This window comes from Nylanderia fulva, unplaced genomic scaffold, assembly GCF_048542155.1.
Source record: "Nylanderia fulva isolate GAGA-0341 unplaced genomic scaffold, ASM4854215v1 Scaffold23, whole genome shotgun sequence".
Taxonomy (NCBI): domain Eukaryota; kingdom Metazoa; phylum Arthropoda; class Insecta; order Hymenoptera; family Formicidae; genus Nylanderia; species Nylanderia fulva.
In genome coordinates, this window is record NW_028190293.1 from 1,535,559 (window position 1) to 1,561,266 (window position 25,708).

General features: G+C 34.0%; 1 protein-coding gene across 20 annotated transcripts in view; it reads left to right on the forward strand.

Annotated features, from left to right (window-relative positions):
- cac (calcium voltage-gated channel subunit cacophony) overlaps positions 1-25,708 on the forward strand; it is a 173,187-nt gene that overhangs the window by 109,514 nt on the left and 37,965 nt on the right. For 14 of the 20 annotated variants that reach the window (XM_085483071.1, XM_085483088.1, XM_085483086.1 and 11 more), the window contains 17 exons: positions 3,318-3,441; positions 4,756-5,150; positions 9,831-9,934; positions 11,168-11,323; positions 11,573-11,787; positions 13,270-13,373; positions 14,371-14,486; positions 14,890-14,949; positions 15,454-15,555; positions 16,130-16,150; positions 18,125-18,337; positions 18,830-19,257; positions 19,513-19,820; positions 20,163-20,276; positions 20,364-20,927; positions 21,086-21,431; positions 21,773-21,937. In XM_085483071.1, the coding sequence (XP_085339197.1) occupies positions 3,318-3,441; positions 4,756-5,150; positions 9,831-9,934; positions 11,168-11,323; positions 11,573-11,787; positions 13,270-13,373; positions 14,371-14,486; positions 14,890-14,949; positions 15,454-15,555; positions 16,130-16,150; positions 18,125-18,337; positions 18,830-19,257; positions 19,513-19,820; positions 20,163-20,276; positions 20,364-20,927; positions 21,086-21,431; positions 21,773-21,937 (3,535 nt within the window). Of the gene's footprint in view, positions 1-3,317; positions 3,442-4,755; positions 5,151-6,621; positions 6,723-9,830; positions 9,935-11,167; positions 11,324-11,572; positions 11,788-13,269; positions 13,374-14,370; positions 14,487-14,889; positions 14,950-15,453; positions 15,556-16,129; positions 16,151-18,124; positions 18,338-18,829; positions 19,258-19,512; positions 19,821-20,162; positions 20,277-20,363; positions 20,928-21,085; positions 21,432-21,772; positions 21,938-25,708 lie in introns of all 20 variants that reach the window. The other 6 variants (XM_085483076.1, XM_085483077.1, XM_085483082.1 and 3 more) reach the window with 4 other exon arrangements.

The following is a 25,708-nucleotide window of genomic DNA, read 5'->3' on the forward strand; positions in this document are numbered from 1 at the left end:
GTGTCAACTAATTGCGCTTTTATCAAGGAAGTATGTAAAAAATTTTTAATTCTTGCGTTTAACATCAAAAATGTTTATTAATTTTAATTAATTGTACCATTCTAGTTTTTCACTTGAAAAAGACCAAAAACAGATGGTCGAAACGTTGTGGAAATAAAATAAAAATTTCTTGGCTAGTTTGGATCGAATTAAATATATCGTTCCTATTTCTAAAGTAGATTAGAAAAAAATCACGCGTGATAAAACGGATCTAATTTCGTAGAGACTCAGGGAGGAATACATTTCGCTATTTTAATAATCATTAATTCAAGTCCGACTAATCGCGACGAAGGATTACACCTGTTGCTAATGTAACAATCTCCACAATCGCAATTGAATCCTTTCATTACGTATATTGCTCTACTTCGCGGCGTGTGTCCTTGCAAAATGGACACACGGACAAGTCGGCGATTCATTTTCGAGAGTAGTATTGATCCCACCGTTACAGAATAAACTGGATCAATTATTACTGTCCTGTTCTCAATAATTCAGCAACGTTAGGCCGAATCACGAGCAAGCAACATCAGCAACAAATGAGGATTGTTTGATCCATTTTTCAATATTTTATGATGTATGTTATATGATTTACATTTTTCTCGTGCTACATTTTTTTTATTCTGTATATTAAAACAGAAATTTTCTCAACTGATGTCTAATAATTAACAGTCTACTATGTATGCGTAAAACTTCATTTTTTGCTACTTATGCATAATTAGCATTAAAATTCATAATTTGAAATTTATTTGAAAGTAGTAATAAATATAGTTTAAAAATTCAGACATAAAATTTAAATAATATTTCGATTTGAAATGCGATATTAATATCGGACAATTAAGCAACAAGTCGGATCATGAAAAGCCAAACGCGATTCTACCTACATATGTAGGTATTATATAATCGTGTTTGGCTTTTTTCATTCAAAAATACCTCTTAAACAAGCACGCGTTTATCTTTTTATTTTAAGCTTCACGATTCCATCCAGGCAGCATAATTATTTTTTGCGAATTCCTCTATCTGAGATCGGCGCCGCTTTGTCGGTCGCCGACAGAAATGGCCGAAGTGTGGGAGAGAGAAGGGTCTCGTAAAGCAGAATAAGGGAGCGCTGAAAGTAGCTGATAAAAATTGGCAGACGCTACTTCACTCTCCGTATTATATATTTGATTCTCCGGATATATAAAAATCGAACAATCTCGGCGCGAACTTTTTCCTTCCAGTCGTTTTCCCAGCCGTTCGACTAAATGTCGTAGGTACGCGACAAATCGCGAAACTTTATCTGTTATTGCATCTTATGCACAAAATGTTTTCGAGCGTCGCGGAAAAAAGGTTCTTCGCAAATGCTTCGATTAATTTGGAGCGATTTATTTTTTTCTTCAATTTTATAAAATCCCGAAATGTCAATAGTTTGTGAACTTTAAATGCCATATTAGGTATAAAATTGTGTTAGATATTTAATTTAACATTTTTATATAATATTTTCATTTGTTGGAAATTCAAATAAAAATATTTGCCCATATCAAAGCAGGGAATGTATTATTTCAATTATTACATAAATTATTACAATATATCTGATGTGCAGATGTATTAGATTTATCAGTATCAAATTCATTTTATGCAATATCAAATAAATCTTTTGCGAAGAGATTTGCTTTTCAATCGCGATATTTCACGCTGCTCGATTGTATTTAGAGGAAAAATAGAGCGCATATCGATGTTCTCTCTTTCTCTCTCTTTCTCTCTCAAAAAGATCTCGAGTACTCTTCACAGATTTTCAAGAGACATCCCAAATTCAGGTACGATCGATTGAGAATAGACTCCTCCTCGCGTTGTGCAAATTCAGCATCGAGCTTTTTTTAGAACAACGACAGAAGTGAAATCTGTGACGCTCGATTGAATCACTAATATTCAATTAGAAAATTATTTTCTAAATATCGTATTCTAAATGTTATAACTAATATATATATATTGATAAATATATAATTTAAAAATTTACAAAATTCTTTAAAAAAGTTTTCATACATTATTATAAAGAGTGTACAAATATATCCAAAGTAGAAAAATATGTATAACTACTTCAGTTAATTTAAAATTAATTAATAAATAAAATGAATAGAATGTTTTCTGTAACAGATTTTAAGGCCTTACTCTTCACGCATGCACATACAATTTTCCAATCTTTTATAAATATTAATTAATTAATTAAAAGTCTCTTACATTAGATACATGAAATAAAATATATTAACAATATATGAAATGTTAACAAAGTTCAAATGTTAATTGGATTTATTTTCCAGCAATGTATTTGTTACGTCGAGATCAGTACACATATATCATATCTGTTTGATCAAAAATAGTTTATAGGGATAATATATTGAATAACTTTTTCTCATTCCTCAACGTAATTTCGTCACATCGGCGTTATTGCATGCAGTTGATGTATTATGCGAAAGCGAGGATGCAACGACGAGAGATTCTTGCTGTGAATTATTGCATTATCGTGTGCCTTGATTGCACTCACTTGCTCCATCCCTCTTTCTCTCTCACTCTCCCTCTATTACGCGAGAGAGCCAACACGCATACAGGGTATCTGTCGCAAAAGTCTCGACTAATGCACTTAATTGAACCTGGAGCCACCGCGTTACGCATCTCCGTCATTAATGAGATCTTTTATGCAATCTCTCTGAGGCATCGCCTGTGTGATGTGAATAATTTCACCCAAATTTTCTGCACACTACATATATTTTTAATGATTCGCAATATGTTGTGCATTTTGGAAGGAGAATTTCAAGAATCTTCTCAAAATATACAGATGTGTAGTAATAAATTGAAAAAATAATAATTTTTTAATTCAAATGTTTATGTAAAATGTATTATATATATTATATATTCTATATATATATATATATATATATATATAGAAGGGATAGTAAAATAAATAACAATTACCTTTTAAAAATTCCTTTAATTAAACTATAATATTATTAATTCCTTTAATTAAACTATGAATAAAAAATTGAATCATTGAAGCATTACTGTGTTATACCATTTATATATTATCAGTTTTAAAAAACTAGCTTTTACTGGTAAAGTTAAGCAATTTGGCGCGTTTTTCAATATTACTAATTAGCGAAGACTGATAAGCTAGAGTTCTATTGCAATAAAGCTGTCACCGAATTCATTAATAAAATATAATTGATTCATAAATCACAGACCGTGATCTCTTGATAATTTCGATCGCACTTTAAAATCCAAGTCATTAACCCTTTTCATCCCCTTTCCAGGTTGGCAGCAGCGCACGAGGCGGCACAAAGGGACCCTGGACACGCGCGTCAGTACTACGGGAGAAGGTCGAGGTTGGCCGGATTGAGGAGTGGTCACGGTGACTGGACTAGCTTCGGAGGGGAGGTAAGTTGGCATTCAATCGTGTAACAATCGAAATCTGATTCGCAAACTTTCAAAATATTCTTCAAGCAAACATACATCGTGCAATTAATTCGAAAAAAATTGCTGCGATAAATTGAATCAATTAGATTCCCGATTCAGCGACTTTCGGATCTATATTTTGCTCTTGCATTTATTTCCTTAGGGGGAAACAGGGGATGTATGGAATTAAATCTCTCGTAGAGATTATTCCAATTTTAAATCTTGGCCGTGACCAAGTAAAATTTGGTGCCTTGTGCAAAGGTTTTTCATTCTAACGAAAAAATTTAGTTTCGTTGGGATAACGCACTGTCATCCGCGATTTGGCTCTTTATTGCCTGTTTGACACTTTAAATTTATATTTATATTTGAATTAATTAGGTTACCAGGAAATGAACAGAGGTCAAACATCTACGAAAAATTATATTATAACCATTTTTCAAGATCTCTATGCAAATAACTCGAAACTGAATGAGATGTTTTTAAACTAATTATTTTGCGTCGACCTTAAAACTATCATTAATTCTAAGAAAATTATTGTGATAAATTGAATTAATTAGGCTACCGTAAAATAAACAGAGGTCAAACATGTACGAAAAAATGACATTTTTCAAGATCTCTAGGCGAATAACTCGGAACTGAATGAGATGTTTTTAAACTAATTATTTTGCTTCGACCTTAAAACTATCATTAATTCTAAGAAAATTATTGTGATAAATTGAATTAATTAGGCTACCGTAAAATAAACAGAGGTCAAACATGTACGAAAAAATGACATTTTTCAAGATCTCTAGGCGAATAACTCGGAACTGAATGAGATGTTTTTAAACTAATTATTTTGCTTACCTTAAAACTATCATTACATATATTGTTACAATTAATTCTAAAAAAATTACTGCGATAAACTGAATTAATTAATTTTAGGCTTTTACAGCTAACACATTTATACCTAGATAACACCATTTCTAAAATTGATGCATAAGACATTTTCAAGATGCTTTTAAGATGTCTTTGGGATATCATATCATAAGATTTCTCAAAGATGTTTCAAAGATATCTTATGCTCCAATTTCAGACATGGTACTACCTAGATATTTATATATGCGTTGATATTTAGATCCAAACATACTAATCTTCTTATTGAATTAATTAGGCTACCACGAAGAAATTTCACTATAAAAATGTTTCCCGAGACCTCTGTAAACTCCAATAACTGGATGTCTTTGAACGAGATTCTTTCGCTCCAATCTTAAAAGAGCCGATCGTGTTACACTTCCTGAGCTTGACACCCTTCTTCAGGTACCTGGTCTGGTGGATATGGCGCCAGGCCGGGATCATGGCGGAGGGGCGGGTGGCGGTGGGGGAGGCGGCAAGGGCACCACGTCGTTGTTTATCCTGTCGGAGGATAACTGCATCCGGAAGCACACGCGCTTCATCATCGAGTGGCCGCCCTTCGAGTACGCCGTCTTGCTCACCATCATCGCCAATTGCGTGGTCCTCGCCCTCGAGGAGCATCTGCCGAAGTCTGACAAGACCACACTCGCACTGAAACTCGAGAACACGGAAGTCTACTTCCTCGGGATCTTCTGCGTCGAGGCGAGCCTCAAGATCCTCGCTCTCGGCTTCGTCCTCCACCGCGGCTCCTACCTGCGCAACATCTGGAACATCATGGACTTCTTCGTCGTGGTGACCGGGTAAGAGTCGAGAGAGCTCTTTCGTTTCCTTTCATTATTCCCTCACTGTGTTTCCCGACTACCCTTTCTTTTCTATACAATGATTTGGAAATTACTCACGTATCCTAGAACAGTTTCCTTAAATTATTTTTTTTTTTAATAATAATAATATATGAATTTTAAATCGGCCAATATTGAACATAAAATTGCTCACTTTTTACATAAATATATTATTTGACTCGTATATTTAATAATGAATAAAAAAATAATATTAGATAAGAAATATATGTCGGCTTTCAATATTAATAATAATAATAATAATATATGAATTTTAAATCGGCCAATAGAGCCCAAGCGCGAAAAATTAATTCTTTGGAACTGTATCTCTTGGTTTGAGATTACTAAGTTCCATATATAAATTAATCTCGAACTTACATATGGAGAAAAATAGGCGAGAAAAATATAGGTCCGAAAAGTCGCTGAAGCGGGAACCTATATTTTTCTCCATATGTAAGTTCGAGATTAATTTATATGTGGAACTTAGTAATCTCAAACCAAGAGATACAGTTCCGAAGAATTAATTTTTCGCGTTTAGGCTCTTTTATTGGCCGATTTAAAATTCATATATTATTATTATTATTAATATTGAGAGCCGACATATATTTCTTATCTGATATTATTTTTTTATTTATTATTAAATATACGAGTCAAATAATATATTTATGTGAAAAGTGAGCAATTTTATGTTCAACTTCATATTACTATATTTTTCTGTATATATACATTTACATCTCTTACATAAACAGGACAAATCATTAATGTTGATCATTCTCAAGAGAGACAAATATTGTTTCGTCTAGTAATTAATTTGCGATCAAAGCAAGCGACAAAATAAACCTCTTTGCCTAATTACACCCTTATAAGGAAACAAGATATTGGAGGAATCAATTTAACTAACATTGCCAGGCGAAATACATCAGCTCTTGCGGACGTGATTTTAGAAATATATATATATAATGTTTTACAAATAAGACAATTTTTTAATATTGAGAGAGCGATGACAAATATTTTACTTATTTTCAAAATTCATAAATTCCCGTATCGAAAAATTTACAGGTGATTTATATATTGATTTTTTAACATATAACGTAATCATGGACGTCCGCAGAGGGAGAATTTGCTCCCTTGGAATCAGTAAAAAAAAATTAAGCATTTGCTTTCCTTTCGAATAAACACTAAAATGTATTTGCATATTCAATATAAAAAAAATAAAAATTAATTAAAAATTAAAAAATGAATTATGCCTCTTTCTGGAGAAAAATCCTGCGGACACCTATGTAGTTTTCTGACGGTCAAAATGGCATTATTGAGAAAAAATTCATATCCTGGCGACGTAATCCACAAATTGATTTCTCCAGCCGTAGGACTTAAGGAAACACGTCGATCATCGTATCGATTGGTCAGATAGATTTTAGAGTGATCCTTGAATTAGGTCGATGACCGTGTTCGCCGAAACAAACGTGGACGTCGACCTGCGTATGCTACGTTCCTTCAGGGTCCTCAGACCGCTGAAGCTGGTTTCGAAAATTCCAAGTGAGTCAGTCAGAGTTCTGCGAAAGAACAGCAGCGATTAACAAACCACCCCGAGAAAGAGTGCCCGGTCAATAACAAGTCGAGCTAATAGTCGAGCAGCAGATGACTGTAACTCCCTCGATCCTCTTTTGAGATCCTACGTATTGTGTGTTCTGCCAATTTGTATGCATATCATTACGAATATTCGAGTTTTCAATGTCTTCGGCGCCGCAACTCTTAGCTCGATCTTTCAATTTCGGGCAATTATTCTGCTGCTTTAGTTGGTGCGACGTCTAGTTCTGGCAAGCGAGAGAAGCATCGACTTGAACTTGTCTATATATATATTTATATATTGTTAGTTCCTTCTAGCATCTTTTACGTTAATCTTCTAATTGCGTAATATAACGTCGTACATTTTTCGCTAGCCCCTTCGCTCTTAGAGGCTATATGGGTGTTTTAGATCAATTGATAAAATTAGAATTGATAATGGGTAAAAAGCTAGCTCAGTTGATGATCGATATTTGTTGGATTTATACAAAATTATTTATATATGAAATCTCTGTCTATACATTGCTTCTGAATAATCTCATTTAGATATATATATATATTCTATTTTCTCTAGAGGAAACTTGCGTGAATTAGTGATTAGATTTATATAAGCAATTTTGATTTACGAATATCGCAACTTGATACATACACAAGTTCTTCTCACAAGTTCGAAGAAATTATAGTTATACACAAGTACACCATTTATGTATAAATGAAGGTCCTTTTAGCAAAAATGTTAAATTTTTACATAAAGAATCTTTTGCAAAATATCAAATAACTACATATTTGTTAATAATGACAGAAGAAAGAGATTCTGCAGATTAACGATAATTATGATAAAAACAGTTGCCACATATATATATATTTGTCTTTTTTCGTAACAATATAGCACAAGCGTTAGTGACATTTTCAATCTAGACACTTGTTAATAATTCTGATCTCTGATTTATCATTTCTACTAGCTCTGTAGTCATTCTATGTAGAAAAATAAACACGTAGCGAGCAGTTTAGTCGTCGTATTTAAAATTGGAATTAATGATTATTCTCTGTTAATTGTTAAGATATAATTTACTAGAGCGCGTGTGTGTCTGTATAAGAAGAAGAAAATTAATTTATTAATTAGTAGTGAATATTCTCCGAAAGTATTTTCTTCGAAATAGCAGTTTGGACCATTCGTCTCTGATTACGGTGAAGATGCGCTGTCATGAACAGGTAGACAAAAGGGAGAAAAAAAAACACACATACTCACACAGATGTGATGACCCGCGCGGAACGATGCCTATATTTAGTGGTTAGCTATCTTTAGCTGCAGTCACGCTAAATAATAGAGTCGACTATACATTGTTAAAAGAATACGTGTCCTTCTAGAGTACATAATACGTGTTTAACAGCGCGGCCGTTATTTACTAGATAGTTGTACTTTTAGACGTTTACGTTATACGACAGATCGAATCGTTGCTTTATATTTAATCGTTTAACGGTGTGTTCGTAATTCTCGATGATGATTATTCTTTATCATTGCTAGGACTCGCTTTCCGTTCTTATCGGATCTTTTTCCACAAGCTAGTCACTTATTGACGGTTTTTATTATGCAACTATAGTTGTGTTTAGGTTTTTCACTATATATTTCACTCTTTTGATGTTCTTGCTCAAGTTTTGAATATTTAATTGCCATAAAAATCTGTTCTCTTTTCAATTTGAAAATCTTTCATTTTTAATCTAGCGCATTAAAATTTTAAATATATCTTTAATTCAATTATTGTTTCGTAACGAAGACGTTTAAACTGATCTTTAATATTTTCTGCAGAGTTAAATAATTCGTCGTTTCTCCAATTTTACAGAAAAAAACCCAAGATTATTCTTTATTGATTAAAATAAAAATATCTTTTCCATTATATGTGTTCCAGAATATAAAATTCAGAAAGTCCGAGACGTAGATATATCAAGCTTTTTAATTCATTCTCCAGCAGGGTGGAAAAGATCTAGCACCTCTCTATAATATCTGTTCTGGATTGAAAAGAACCTTTCCGGAAAGCTGCTGTTATTGGCAAGAGTCAGAAATAGATGAGAGAAGCGGTCGCGATGACCGCTCAGATATCTTCGAGAGACTAGAATCGCGAGAGTACATGCGATTATATTATCGCTAGCTCGCCCCAGCGTTTCACACGTTCTCCTAGACCTAGATATACAGTATTTTACATAGTCTAGAGAAAGAGAGAGAGAGAATACGTATATACATAGATACATTTACACGCCTATACATCGACCCTATTCCTCTCGTGACACCCTATCCAGTAGATCATTGTCCTATATCCTACTAGAACGTTTATTTTCGCACATCATTTCGCTGAATCTAATGACAGAAATAGAGAAAAATCTATCCCTTCGAATAGATTTTTTTATTGTCGATATCATATTTTTATTTACAATTTCTTTATCATTTATTTATTAATGTATGTGATGAGCACTGAGAGTATTACTTAAATAGTTTATTATTTTTTTTTAAATTGAAATTTATATACCGAACAGTAGAATGACCGACAAATGTAAAAATTAAATTACTTATTTAATTTAAATTAAAATAAAAAGTTAATCTTCTTCTTTTTCAAATGTTTGAAATAGAGAAAAATGTATCCCTTCGAATATATATTTTTTTATCGTCGATATCATATTTTTATTTACAATTTTTTTTTATTATTGAATTATTAATTTGTGATGAGCACTGAGAGTATTACTTAAAACGCATCATTATCTAAAATTTGAATAAATAGTTCTATTATTTGTTAAATTGAAATTTATATATCGAACAGTAGAATGACCCCAAAAAAAACGTAGAAATTAAATTACTTATTTAAAAAGTGAATCTTGTGTTTGCTAAATTGATTTTTGAAATGATATCGAATTTTTCTGCAGAGACTAAGATCCCAATAAAACTCTCATTCTCCCAGTCCCCGGGCTAGAGTACGCTAGGCTAGTTAACCATCTAGTGGCCGTAGTCTAAGTATTTAAGAGTAGCGTGAGTATTAGTGTAATAGAGTAGTAAGTAGTAAAGTGTGGCGGGTGTGTGTGTTTTCGGGACAGGATCGTCACGGCGTTCTCGCAAGGCATACACCTGGATATGGATCTGCGCACGTTGCGCGCGATACGCGTGTTGCGACCGCTCAAACTTGTCTCCGGCATACCGAGTGAGTAGCGCATCAGCACAGAAATTGGAAAAGCGTCGAGCGCCGGTCGAGACTCGGCTTTGGGACTCGAGGTAGCTCGACGCAGCGGCAAGATCCAAACACAGAGAATTCCTTCTCGTTGCCGCGAAATCCCACGAAAGCTGAGAGAATAACGCGCGAGATAAATACTCGTATTCACACTTCTATCTTAGCTTTTTCTCTTTAAATTCGTCACTTTTTTTTAAACGTTCAAATGTCACGTTAATTATGTCTTTGAAACCGATTTGAAATCGAAGTGTGAGTATGGGTGAAAGACACGTGGTTTTACACCTAATTCTTAGCGCTAAATGTTTCATTTATTCCGCATTCTATTTTATTGCGCTTAATTATTACACGTTTGAACGTCGAAATAATATAGATGTTAATTAAAATAAAGGAATCGTATAATTACATTTGGCGCTAAAAATGCAATCTCGTTGCTCGTGCAGTTTTACACGAATGAGTAAGGAATGATTAGATTTTACGGCTCGAAACTTCTTCGTGTCTCAGATTTGGATACCTCGAAGATCAAACGTGATCCGCCGTCGAGAATATATTTATCGTATTTCTCGTATAGTGACTATATAGATTTTACGAGGAGCGATTTAATGAATATAAAGTCAAGTCAAATAGATGAGAGTTGTAGTCATATATTTAATCGTAAATATATATATTACCCGTAGGATGCTTTCTCTATCGAATTAGATCGATCGTTTGTTTTATGTTAGTAGTATTGCTCAGGTAGATATTATTGAAAGCTCGATGTTGTATTTAGATGCGGCGGAGGTGTCCTAATTCTTAGACGAAGAAATCATTTCGAGTAATATCGAATATTCATATAATTTCCAAATTAAGTTTTCATTAATTCGGAATTCAGATTAATATAAAATTTATTTTTTACAATTATCACAAGATAAAATAATAATTCTTTTCATCACGCCTGTGTATAAAATTATTTACAAAATTATCGCAAAATTATTCAAATAAAATATTAAACGAATTTGTTGGTGCTTTAACAAATATTAAGACCATGTTACATTACATTACATTTTATTTATATACAAATTTCCGTGCAGTTTCTCGGAAACAACAAGCAACAACGATGCACGAGCAGGGAGAAATAAAAGTAAAATTGCACCGAGCGTAGAATTCCACATTGATCCTGCGAGAATGGTGGTTGGACCTAATTACTCCTCGGCAATTTTTTGCGCATAGGTCTTCAGGTGGTGCTCAAGTCTATCATCAAGGCGATGGCCCCGCTGCTGCAGATCGGCTTGCTGGTACTCTTCGCCATCGTGATATTCGCCATCATCGGCCTCGAGTTTTATTCGGGAACCCTGCATAAAACATGCTACAGTGTAGAGGACCTTAGTGAGTGTACTCGAAAATTCAGCCTGCTCTCTCACAAATTTTAGAATAATGCTAATTTTTATCATTTTCTCTGTTTGTTTTATTTTTTATATATTCAGCTATGATTTGATATATAAAAAATCATAAGAAAAAACGATTCAAGAATATTGCGATTATAATGCAAGATATATTTGACAAAATTTTTTTTGGGGAGTCTCTTGCGGGTGCTCTTAATGTATTCAAGATATTTTATAATACCGAATGTTGCAGAAATCGTAAGAGAGGGCGAGCAAGCGAGCCCGTGCAATTTGGACCCCAAGGCTGAGGAATTCGGGGCCCATGCGTGCGAAAAGAACATCTCGATATGCAGGGAGAAATGGGAGGGACCAAACTCGGGCATCACCAGCTTCGATAACATCGGATTTGCCATGCTCACTGTCTTCCAGTGTATCACTATGGAGGGCTGGACTGCCATATTGTACTGGGTAAAGCAAGAAATGTGTTCTTCAGTGTTCAAAATCCTTTTCATGTTCTTTATCTCTCTTTCTTTCTTTCTCTATCTCTGTTTCTTCTCTTTGTCTTTGCTAATTTTTGCCCTCATTATCGCGCACGATTTGTCCTCCTCAGTGTACCTCATTCTCTCTTTTTCTCATCACATCAAAGATCGATAGTCAAAATTCTCGAATCTGTGTACCCTACATAGAATGTTGCTATCAGTATCATCAATTCTATAAATTAATTGCCAATGCTTTATTTGAATATTATATCTTTGTTTAACCAAATTTGTTCCTTCTTAATTAACTCCCTGTACATTGGTCCTTTTATATAGAAGAGATAATACAATATTGAAAAATCAAATTTGATACGTGTATCCCTTGAATCCTTCATCCGCTTTTGAACGTTAATTTCTTTCACAATTAATTTCATCACGTTTCACTTCGGTCGTTGTACTTTCGCCTCTCTTCTCTATATGTTCGGCTTCAGCCAAATTGATCGGGTTCAGGAATGCAACAACAGCTAACACTGACGTATATGTTCACCTTGCTCAGTATGACATTGTCAGTTCCAGCCCATTTCTTCGATGTTTTAATATCGATGTTAACTGTATCTTTCAATGTATTTAATTCTTTCGTGACCACATTAATCTATTTTAGATTACTTTTAACAGAATTAAATATATAGCTCTTTAGAGTACATTATAATACATGCTGAATGAGTAACATATATAAAGTTCAGATGGATCTGTTCACGAAAGAATTAATAATTAGCCAGTGGGACAAGGAGGGAGATTTAAATTATTGTGAACAATAATTTCTTTCAAAGTTCTCCAATATTGCTCTACCGGCCGCAACGATTCTTTTAGTCGGGTATAATCGGGGATAAAAAAATGTCAGTTGGAAGAAAATGCCATGCTTTGAAATTACTTGAAAGTTTCTTAAAACCTAATGTACATAGTATTGTACAGAGTTTTCGAGATATAATTCCCGCTATATCGAACACTATTTAAATAGTTGAAACCAGTCTAAACAGCTTGAAAGCTGTATGTAATTCGACAATATGGCATGTTTCTCCGATTCTATCTTTTTTTTTCCCCCGGATTATACCTCCTAGCGATAGACGCGACTACAAGGTTTCATAAAATGCGATATTGTTTTGAGTTAAATGAGGTCGGTGGATTTTTCAATCTATTTTTAGATTAAATTTGCTCTTCATGTCGGACAAAATTTGTCTTTGTGAAGAGAAATGAAAATTATCGAATAACGATAAATAAATTTCGAGCTCTCACACCTGGACGACTGCATTTATCGCGTCGGGTCCAGCGCAGCGAGAGTACAGTACGATGCCTCTATATCACATAACGGTGTCCCTTTGTCGTTAATTAATATATCTTTGGCTGTGTAAAACCGGTGGATATGTGTACATATACGCGACACTGCTCTTCATATCGATTCTGGTCGGATTTGCAGACAAACGACGCTCTTGGCAATCGATGGAACTGGATTTACTTTATACCGTTGATCGTCCTTGGATCATTCTTCATGCTGAACTTAGTTCTTGGTGTCTTGAGCGGGTGAGTAGATACGTTTCCCCTAAAAAAGAAAAAAAAAAGAGAGAGACTCTCCCGCGGCTTTTCCATCCACGCCGAAAATAATTCACGGAGCGACGATCGTGAAAATTGCGAATAAAGCTCCATTTACTTCAGAATCAATTTCTTTCCTCTCGTCAGGGAATTTTCTAATGAAAGAACGCGCGTCGAACGGCGAGCGGCTTATCGGAAAGCGAAGAGCAAGCGACTCTTCACGACTGCGTTCAGTTCCTACTTAAAATGGATCACTCAAGCAGGTCTTCAATTAACAGACATTGCCTAAATTTAGCGTGCAATGAACCGTATTCTCTTAGCGTGTTTAGTGCTGTCACAATAATCGAAAATGTAACGTAAACTGATCAGCAGTTTACTATATAAAGAAGAAGAAAAGAAGTCATCGCGCATAATTCTGACTAGTTTTATTAGAGTAATCTTATCGCGTCATATTTCTTTTATTGCGAAAAGCTAATGTTTTTTTATTTATAATTTTTTTATTCTCTGATTAGATATGTACGTAAATTATATTTACAATTATATTTTTCGATATACAAAAGATAAGATTATACAATCATACTGAACGCGCGATGAGAATACGATTCTAAGTGCACATTTTATAAGGATGTAAATTTTTGGCAGCTCGTCTAATCAACTAATCACTGCTAGATTTAATAATTAAGAAGAAGTAACACGCTTACGCAAGAGAGTAGTGTAGTTAACAATAAATTGATCCTGTATATATTATATATTAATCACACCATAATACAAGCTAATTTAAATCGATCTACAAACCGAGTATTACGCAAAACAAATTTTTTTTTGTTTTAATGTGTTTTCTACAATATTTTATTCAAACACTGTCAAGATACCAAACATGCCGGTACTGCTAGAATATTCAAGTATTGTCAGAAAGTCCTCTGCTAAATTTGGTCTTGATAAAAGTGCTCCCGAGTAATCTCCCATGTCATTTGTATCACGCTTGTAGAGAGTTTGCGAAGGAGAGAGAGAAAGTGGAAAACCGACAGTCCTTCTTGAAGTTGCGAAGAGCGCAGCAGCTTGAGCGCGAACTGAATTGTTACCTCAATTGGATCTGCAAAGCAGGTTAGACCAATTGCCGTGAGAAATATGTGAATTAAAAAAGATCGACAGGAATTCATTTCGCGAAAAATCTAAATTTCTGTGTTTTATTCTAAAGAGATCATTTTATATTATAAATTGTATACGACGTACAGTGTATGAAATAAAGTTGAAAGCTGATAAGTGAAATATAGAAATGTGCAATTAATGTGCAATTCATATTATATTTTCATCTGATTTCAAAGATTGAAATTTTCTCAAATATATTATATATGGTATTCCTGTCGATCCATTTTAATTCTTTCATTCTGCAAATAGTGTGCTTGCAAAAGCTTGTTGTACGCACGAATTGTTTCCGCGTATATTGAAACATATACAAATATTTACATTGATTATTGCATATTAATACATAATATTTCCCTTTCAGAGGAGGTGATACTTGCCGAGGAGAGAACCACGGAAGAGGAGAAAATGCACATATTAGAAGGTTCATATAACGTATAGTAACGTCATGAATATTCACTTTCTTAAAGTTTGCACTTTCGAAAAGATTTGCAAAGCGAACTCTGTAACGTGCTCGTGCATATTTATATAAAATGCTATTCTCTAAAATGTATTTTCGCGCATTTTTTTTATTTAATCGAATAGATTGAACTTCTTAGCAAGAACTACACCGAGTGTTTATGAGTATCAGTTTAATTCTCATCTTTATTTATATTACGTATATAAATAAACTATTTTATTTTCTTTGATACTCGCGTACAAATTGTATTTTAAATAATGACATTTTATTATATTTTCTAATGTGCGTCTGTGTACGATTTTTATTCAAAATTACTGAAGGAATATAACATTAACATTATACGATTTGCACTCTTGTTAGACTGCAGAAACGAACGTGAAAATTACATATTTTTAATAGCTGATGAAAGATTAAGCGCCGGAATAATTTCGGAAAATTGAGATAACTTAATCTTTATGTTCTACACAGTAAGAAGAAGAGCGGCGGCGAAGAAAAAGAAATTGAAAAATCTTGGCAAGAGCAAAAGCACCGACACGGAGGAGGAGGAAGATCAGGATGATCAGGACGATGGTGAGTTGTATTTTGCCAATCGATGGTCATCCAAATATTCTCTTCTTCTTGTTCATTCACCTCTTTTACATTCGAGTTGTGAACTCCTTCTCAGAGTGTTCGAACAAATATATTGTGAAATCGAGACCAAGTTCAAGTAGTAAGGGATTTCACGAGTTTTTCAGTAGTAAGTTATGTGAATCAACGATTTCCAAAAGAAATCACAACAATATTAACGAGCGATTAAGAAACTTTGAATTAACGAAATTTTAGAAAAACAAAATTTGCGAAAATTAGCTAAATAATTAAATTTGATGAATATCTTTATTAAATGCGTGCGAAGGAAATCGTTGGTGTGCGAGAGATTTTGGCCTGCCTTCTTTTTTATCTCGTTCCAAAACTTCTCTCTATTTATTGGCACGTATTAGCGTATTTTCACGTTCATCGACGTTGATACTTTGTGGATTTATGCCTGATTTCTCTCTTTCGTATCGAGAGGAAAAACAAAAGAACGATGCTGATCCCCTTCCCATAATTTTTGCCGAAATTGATGAACATTCTAAACACACGCTATCAGATGCTCCTCTTGTTTCAGTGCCTAAGAAAAAGCTCAAAGGTAACTACAACCGTGAATGCCATGACTTTTCATAAAGAACAACGTAAAACAAGGCTGTATTCGTAATCTTACGTGTAACTGTCTTATTTTTATATTTTTATTTGTAAGAGATTCTTTTGTGATTGGTGAATACACATATACAAGCAATATACAAGCAATATTGTGCGTACCACATTTACATACATGATTAGACGCAGGCTATCGCTTGGTACATCAATTGTTTGACATCTATTCGCGTATATATATATACATACATGTATAGGATGTATCAATAGTCACGCATCTGTGGACGTGTACAGTCGATGTGTGCAGAAATTAATTCTCTTGCAATAAAATGTAGTTACAATAGGATGAATTATTGTTAGATATAATTTTCAATAGCTCCACATGCTCTTGCTAAATAATATATTTTTTTCAGAGAATATACGTTGTTCAAAATACTCGAAAATATATACTTAACATTACATTAATACAGCTTTCAAGGAACGATCAAAAATTGATTCGATATCTCAATATATCTCTTTTGTAAAAATAAAAATTATTCTGAAATTAAAAAATATTTATTCATAATTTACATAATTTTGAATCGTGGATCTTTTCTTCTGACGAAGTGTACTCGTTTTACGTAGCTAAATTACGTATTATTTATTGTAAAAAAATGTAGGCTATAGGTACTCTTGGTAGAGAAATTAACTATTGCATTCTATGTAATTATTCGGATCGACTTCTGTTGATGTTATGGCTGATACATATCACTTAAAATCACGCGGACATTACGCAAGAAACAGATTCAAGAACTCTAGACAGCTAATTTATTTTTATTTTCTAGGTATTGCTTCTGACATAGCGACACTTCAATTATACACATAAATATTATCTATTCTTTGCAACCGAAAACATTCACACGATTGTTCAAAAATATACAAATATTATATTGCATGCTTTGAATCGGATTTAAAAAATATTATAATATTATATCAAAGACAATCGAATTGAGAAAATTATAATATATTATAATAAAAACAAATACATTTTTTAATAATAATAAGTGCATTTTTGTTTTAAAAAAATTTTTTATTAATTTAAATATATAACTTTTTAACATATTTGTCACATTTTATTTTAGAATGATAAGGGCAGAACGTAATATTTTTTTTTTTTTTTTTTTTTAATAAGTTTTGATAAAGAGTAGATGTGAATGTTTCCGGCGGAAGTATTTAGGTATATCATGTGACAACAAAATATCGATTATTTTTTTTTATTGACTGATATAGCTATAATGTTAGCTAGTTAAAGTGAGCTGACAGAACAGTAGAGTATTTAGTATGTCAAGTGAGGACTTGAATTTCCTGAGTAGTGTACTAGGAATCCTCTCCCATAGAATTTGATAGATAGGCTAGCTAGTACTAGCCTGTCGACGTTTACACATAGCGATTGAGTAGCCAGAATATGTACGCATCATCATATATAGCCGTAGATTGGTAGACTAATTTAGTATAGAGACTAATTTATAGTATAGAGAACTCTGTATCTATCTATATCTATCTTTCGTCGAGGAAAAAAAATGAAAAAATGTTTCCAGTCGATGTAAAAAATAATTTTATAATTGTTCAGAGTTGCTCGCAATACTTATAGATTTTCTTTCGAAATAAACTTAGAAGGATATCATTATTTGCAATACGAAAAGAACTTTAAGTTAATAGAAAGATCGTAATATTTTAAATCACGCGATATTTGAATTCATATAAGTATCGCAGAAATAGCTTAGTAAGTAGTAAGAAACATGAAAACGTGTAGACATAGGAAAGATATTTTCAAACAAGACTTATATGTTTTACAAAAAAGAATAAAAGCGTTTATATGACGCAGTTAAGATGTATATGATGAACTTAACTATCGACTGGTTCGCGTCAGCAAAATATGTCATAACAATCAATTGTGTCTTATGCTGAAACGATTCTTTCTACTTTATAGGATTCTCGAGAACCTCCTACTTCAAGTCGAAAGTGAAGAAGCAGGGCACGTGTCTGCAATTCTGGCGGGCCGAAAAGAGATTCAGGTTCTGGATACGCAATTCCGTCAAGTCGCAGCAGTTCTATTGGTTCGTCATCATCCTTGTGTTCTTCAACACCGCCACTGTGGCCGTCGAACATTACGATCAGCCGAAGTGGCTCAGCGATTTCCTCTGTGAGTTTCTCGATTCTATTACAATTTCATTTCATAAGTCAAAGTTTTCTCAGCTTATTATCAAATATTATTGAAAATAATAATAATACATGAATTTTAAATCGGCTAATAGAACCCAAGCGCAAAAAATTAATTCTTCGAAACTGTATTTCTTGGTTTGAGATTACTAAGTTCCATATATAAATTAATCTCGAACTTTACATATGGAAGAAAATAGGCGAGAAAAAAATGGCCGATTTAAAATTCATGTATTATTATTATTAATAATATTGAGAGCCGACATATATTTCTTATTATTGAAAATGTTGAATAGCCTACCCAGACAGCAAAACGTCTAAAATCGGGACATAAGATGTCGTAAAGGAGTCATTTTTAAGACGTCAATAAGATATCTTTAAGACGTCTCCTGTTTTTAGAAGCGATGTTGTTTGGGTATCCTTGATAAACACACAGTTTGGAGCTCTTCGAAAGTGAATCTCTTTTTATTCGTAGATTACGCAGAGTATGTGTTCCTGGCCCTCTTCATGCTGGAGATGTTCATCAAGATGTACGCGCTCGGTCCCCGCACATACTTCGAATCGAGCTTCAATCGCTTCGACTGCATCGTCATCTTAGGCTCGATCTTCGAGGTGATCTGGTCCTCGTTGAAGAAAGGCTCTTTCGGCCTCTCCGTCCTACGTGCCCTTAGACTCCTGAGAATTTTTAAAGTCACCAAATACTGGAAGAGCCTGAGAAATCTCGTGATATCGCTGCTAAGCTCGATGCGCAGCATCATCTCTCTCCTCTTCCTACTCTTCCTCTTCATCCTCATATTCGCGCTGCTCGGTATGCAGCTATTCGGCGGTCAGTTCAATTTCGAAAATGGCACGCCGCCCACCAACTTCAACACCTTTCCCATCGCACTACTCACTGTCTTCCAAGTGAGTACTATTACGATTCTTATGTATTTTAACAATTACACACGATCAAGATTGATTATTCCATTCATAAGTTGTTGAGTGAATGATAGAACAAATTTGATGAATTAATTTTATTACAAAAAAAATTAAATTTAAAACAAAAATATTTAATTCAATAAATAGATATAAGTTGTTGAGTGAATGGTGAAAAAAATGAAATAATTAGTTTTGTAAAAAAAAAAGTGCAACTTGTGTAATAATTAATGATGCTGACAGATCTTGACTGGAGAAGACTGGAACGAAGTGATGTACCAGGGTATCGAGTCGCAGGGCATGGCCTACTCGCTCTACTTCATCGTGCTGGTGCTCTTCGGCAACTACACTCTGCTGAACGTCTTCTTGGCTATCGCCGTCGACAATCTCGCGAACGCACAGGAGCTGAGCGCCGCCGAGGAGGAACAGCAAGAGGAAGATAAGGAGAAACAGTTGCAGGAGCTCGAGAAGGAGATCGAGTCGCTGCAAAAACCCGGGGACGGTGGAGCACCGAAGGTGGAAATCTGCCCTCCAAGTCCAACCCAGAATTTGTAAGTTACTTTTGCCACTTGTCATATATTGCTCTAAGCGGCAGAAATATGTTATGACAATTTACATAGCCGAAAGATATTCAGAGGATATCCATTCGAACATCCTCAGGATGTTCTTTGATCTTGATCTTCGGGATATGTGCCGTTAGGGATTTTTCTCGAACTAAAATTTTGCTGTTTAAAAAATTAATAATTATTGAATTAGTAAAAAAAAATCAATAATATAATATAAGATAATATAATAATATAATAAATAATAGTAAATATAATGTAGATTAATTAGAAAATGTAAGAAGCAAAATCGATGAAGGAGACACAGATTGATATCTGGTTTTTTTCCAGCAGAGACGGAAGAGGTGATAACCAAGTGTCCGAAGAGAGGAGGCAGGATGAAGACACGGGACCAAAACCAATGCTGCCATACTCCTCCATGTTTATACTGTCCCCTACGAATCCGTAAGTTCGATCGTTGAAGATTAAGCTAGAGAATATACGAAAAACGTTGCACTCGATTACGAGTAACGAGAATCCCTTTACTCGCAGCGTAAGAAGAGCCGCCCACTGGGTCGTGAACCTTCGGTACTTTGACTTCTTCATAATGGTGGTGATATCGCTGTCGAGTATCGCGCTGGCCGCCGAGGATCCAGTTGCGGAGAACGCGCCGAGGAACAAGATCCTCAACTACTTCGATTACGCGTTCACCGGCGTCTTCACCATCGAGATGGTGCTGAAGATCATCGACCTCGGCATCATACTGCATCCGGGCTCGTATCTGCGCGAGTTTTGGAACATTATGGACGCGGTCGTAGTGATATGCGCCATGGTGTCGTTCGCTTTCGACATGACCGGCAGCTCGGCCGGCCAGAACCTCTCGACTATAAAGTCGCTGCGAGTGCTGCGAGTGCTCAGACCACTTAAGACGATAAAGCGCGTGCCGAAGCTCAAGGCGGTGTTCGACTGCGTGGTGAACAGTCTCAAGAATGTCATTAACATTCTTATAGTGTACATATTGTTTCAATTCATATTCGCTGTGATCGCGGTGCAGCTGTTCAACGGCAAATTCTTCTTCTGCACCGACGAGAGCAAGTATACGAAAGAGGATTGCCAGTGAGTATATTATTCATTATCCTATATATATATATATATATATTTTACTCGTTTTATCTATCAAGATAAGTGTTTTGAAAAATATTTAAATAAATATATATTGATGAAATAAATATAATGATTGAAACCAAGGAACTAATTTTGCTTTCGCGACATAGTGGTCAATTCTTCGTTTTCGAAGAGGGTAACCTGCTGCCGGAGCTCAGGAACCGGACCTGGCAACCCCAGTCCTTTCATTACGACAACGTGATGGTGGCCATGCTGACGCTGTTCGCCGTCCAGACCGGCGAAGGCTGGCCGCAAATTCTACAGAACTCGATGGCGGCCACGCACTTGGACGAGGGCCCCATCCAAAACTTTCGCATTGAGATGTCCATTTTTTACATCGTTTACTTCATCGTGTTTCCGTTCTTCTTCGTCAACATCTTCGTGGCCTTGATTATCATCACGTTTCAGGAGCAGGGAGAGGCTGAATTGCAGGACGGTGAAATTGATAAGAATCAGGTGATGTCGAATTCATTTGTCGAAATTATATTCCGTGTTCTCTTATCGAAACGATATAAAAACTTGGGTAAATTTGCAGCAACGCGGAGGTCATTCTATCATTAAAATTATATAAAATTATTATTAATAATATAAAAATAGTCCTATATTTTCTAATTTTTTCAATTCCAAATTTTTTTTCCAAGGCATAAAAATTATTTTTTAATTTTTTAATATAATTTTTCATTCATTTCAATTTTTTTTTTCGTCGCAATTTTTAAAGTTAAAGTTGTGGCATAAAAACTTTTAATTTACCTTTTTATTTGTTTCGAACGGTAATAATTTTCTTGTTAATCTTTCAGAAATCTTGTATAGACTTTACAATACAAGCTCGCCCGCTCGAGAGGTACATGCCGAAGGAACGGAATAGCGTAAAGTACAAAATCTGGAGGATAGTCGTATCTACACCATTTGAATATTTTATCATGATGCTCATCGTACTGAATACATTACTACTTATGATGAAGGTAAGTGTCACGTAATCTTCCTCGTGCATTGAAAATTCTCGAGAGAGAATAATCGTTAATCAAATTACAAATATTTCTTCCCGATTAGCTCCGAAAATATAGAAAACGCGGGTAATGAAAGAAGAAAAAGTCCTGAAATACGCATCCCTTCTACGAGTAAAATTGAAAACAAAAATTGTGTTCACTATTTCTTTAAAAATTCTTTTGAATACAAGTCAAATCAGTTGAAAAGAATTTTTATAAATTTTCAGACGAATCTTTGTTTTCGATTTCTCACATGTCGCGGCTCCAAATAAGAAAGAGAGACATAAATGTAAATTATTATTATTTTTCAGCATGTATATATCGATGGAGAGCACATTTTCTTTATTTTCTATTTAAAATATAGATAATATTCTTGCATGTAGAAAAATATTTTCTTTACAATTAAACACGAAGTAACGGTATATCGAAAATATTTAATTTAAGGATCAAAAGTTTGGCGCACTTAGATCTCAATATTGCTGGAGCTGCGACGTATATCGTCTAAATTGATCTTTGAGTCCTACGATATTTATCGTTCCCAATTTCTCTTCAATGTCCGCGCGTTCTTTAACCCATTAGACCTATTGGCAACTTTAACCAATCGACAAACAGTATCTTGTTATAATAACGAAGATACGCGAGATAAACGAGAATATGTCGCGTCTAAGCGCAGCGTACGTAATACCGAATGACTGTAACCATATTTATATATCACGTTATATATATATACGTACGAGGACATTGTTGTTCTTGCCTGCTGAACCTTTTCTAATCGTTTTCTTTGTATAACTGTATCACCCTTGTATTTTATCAATACGTGTACACAGCTATGTCAAATTTTATCTTATCCCGTTCTTTGAATCTGCCCCCGCAAATTTCTCCCTTTCTAGGTATATATTGTCCGTGTCACCTTTGCACTTTATTTCTCTAATTTATTTGCGTTTCTGATAATCGACTAACGATTAATATTATTCTTTTTTTTTTACAGTAATTAATTAGCCGTATATTTAATTTAATCATTATATATTCTGTGTGTTTATTTTAATTAACATCTCAGTATATTTTTAACAAATTTAACAAAGCCAGTATTTTTAGTATTTATAGACTTTCAAAGTATTAAGCGAACGTTCGTAAAACCTTACTTATATTTAACATAAAAATTACAAACCGACATATAGTAGTACATCAATCTATATATAATCATTTTTATTCTCGTCTTAATACTTCGAGAGTCAATAAGATGAAATATAAAATAGAATATTTTCTTTATTTTAATTTAGTTACTTTTTATTTTAATTTTGCCGTATATTCTTGTATTTGTTATTCTTATCCTAAAATCTTCGATTTCTGATCCCTCGTTATACCAATTGCATGGCTGCCGCTGTGTCTTCGTTTTCGAAGTAGATATATTCGAAAACGTGCAAAGGAAACACATTTTTGAACATCAATGTGATATCCACTACAACATACACACAGATACTAACACAACGTGCGTTCGACTCTTGCGTTCGCCTTGCTAATACCATGTTTTAACTGGTAGCGAGGTGAGGCGTATTGCACCTCGACTCGTCCTCGCTTGATATAACTGAGATCAGGGTGCCCGAAGATATTGCACCTTCATGGCCTTCTACAAGTCCTGCACGCGAGCCCACACGTTGTTCGAAAATACTCTTTTAACTTCCTTGACTCCTTTTATATATCTCTCGCAATAATCGCAGATTTTCAAGTAACTTTGAAATTTATTACACAAGTAATGAAATTTTTAGAGCAAAATAAGAGTAATGCAAAAGTTTAGCATTATTCAGAAATTAATTAATTATTTCACATTATATATTCAGACATTTATGTTTCATAAAATTTCATTAGAAAATATAATTGATAGTAGTTTTATTATAATTTTCAATAATACAAGAATAATAGTTATAATTTGTTAATAATTTTATGAAAATTAAAATAATTAAAAAAAAATGTTTATAGTAATTTTGAATAATTTAGTAAGAGAACTGTTAATTTTATTTTTAGGAAAACCTTTTACATGTTCCATTTATATTGCTCCAAATTTTGTCTCAACTGATTTTGAATAATGGATGAATGAATCTAGATATTCGGATTCCAAATTAATTAGGTTCTAAATAAAAAATTGGTTCATTGAATCTTATTATCTTCAACTTATTTGATTTATATATTGAGAGCCGATAAAAATATTTATTTCTGAGTTTATTTGATTAGATCACTTCTACTACATAAATAGCAAGTGTTATATTTTTGTCCCCGAAATTTTTAATTTCATTCACTTTCCGATTCTATTCATTCATTGTTGTTATAAACGAGAGAGAAGTAATCGGATTCGTGCAAACTTTCAATCGAATTCCAAACCCGACTGGTTCCTTCGTTTGCCTCCCAATTCCTTTGACTTGTACAGTTTAAGAACGCACGAGATAGATTACCTACCTTTATTTCTTTTTCAAACGAGACCACAGCTTGAACCCGGACTCGTTGAATTAGAGATTATACACACACACACACATACATATGCTGATTCAAATTCGCACAGCGCCCGAATATATGATTTGTGGTCGGACTTGTTTGCCTGAGAAAGAAAGACAAGAAAACATGGAATGTTCAGATCACTTGCACACGCACTGCACCAGATCTTGAAAGCACATACCAAGTGGGATACTATGTGTTCACATTGCTCGATACGCTCGCACGAACGAGGAGGAACAATCTTTCAAATCATTGCTGCTTTGAAATTATATTGTAAAATTTTGGAATTTGTGAAAAAATTTTTCGGAAAGAAAGTAGTGATAAAAAAAATATTTGCATTTTTTATCCGATATTTCATATCTAGAAATTTCTTCACCTCCAAAAGTCTTCCCGTTCGAATAGCGACCAATGTACAATGTATATACATGTTCACGCACTTCTTCTCACACACGTGCAAAACTGCGTGTCGCATGCTGGTTGCCACCGAAACAAACTATCGACCGATTTTAGAAGTTAAACCTAAAACCAGCAACAACAATTAGATATCCACTGAATGTGTGTGTGTTTTACAGCGACAGGAAACACACTTTGCACGGGGCGTCCGCACGTTTTACCTATTCCTTTTTCCTTCCCTGTAAAAAAAAAAATATATAAACAAGGAAAAGACACAGATTGCAAAAAAGATGTGAGCACTTCGAGAAACGAAGTTTCGTAATTCCTGACGATCCCTTCGTTAATTGAATTGCACTCTTTTTGTGTTTCCGGAAGTTTATTTACTTTAAGTACCTTTGTTTGGTTGTTTCTCTTACGTTTCCTTCGATCGTTTCTCTTTTTCTTGTCACAATCTTTATCAGTTTCGCGGCTAGTTTTTTAGACACTTAGACTCGTATATATCCATCTTCTGGTCCAGACTCCGTAGAAGCTGATGACAAGAAGAAAATTAATTCCAAGCGATATAGATGAAGGATATTATAAAAAGATGATCAAAGCCCACATGTTTTTTTGAAATTAATAATAATTAGATTTTTTCTCAAATTTATTGATATATTATAGTATATATTATTATGTTACGAATTATAACATTTAAAGAATTTTTATAAGTCTTTTTTTATGCGTTTCATTATTTGCTTAAAATAACTGGTGGAAAGAGAGAAAAATTTGTTTGAAAATATTTGTGTACAATATTAAACTGAAATTAATGAATATTAAATTGAAATTAATAATAATTAGATTTTTACTCTAATTTTTCTCAAATTTATT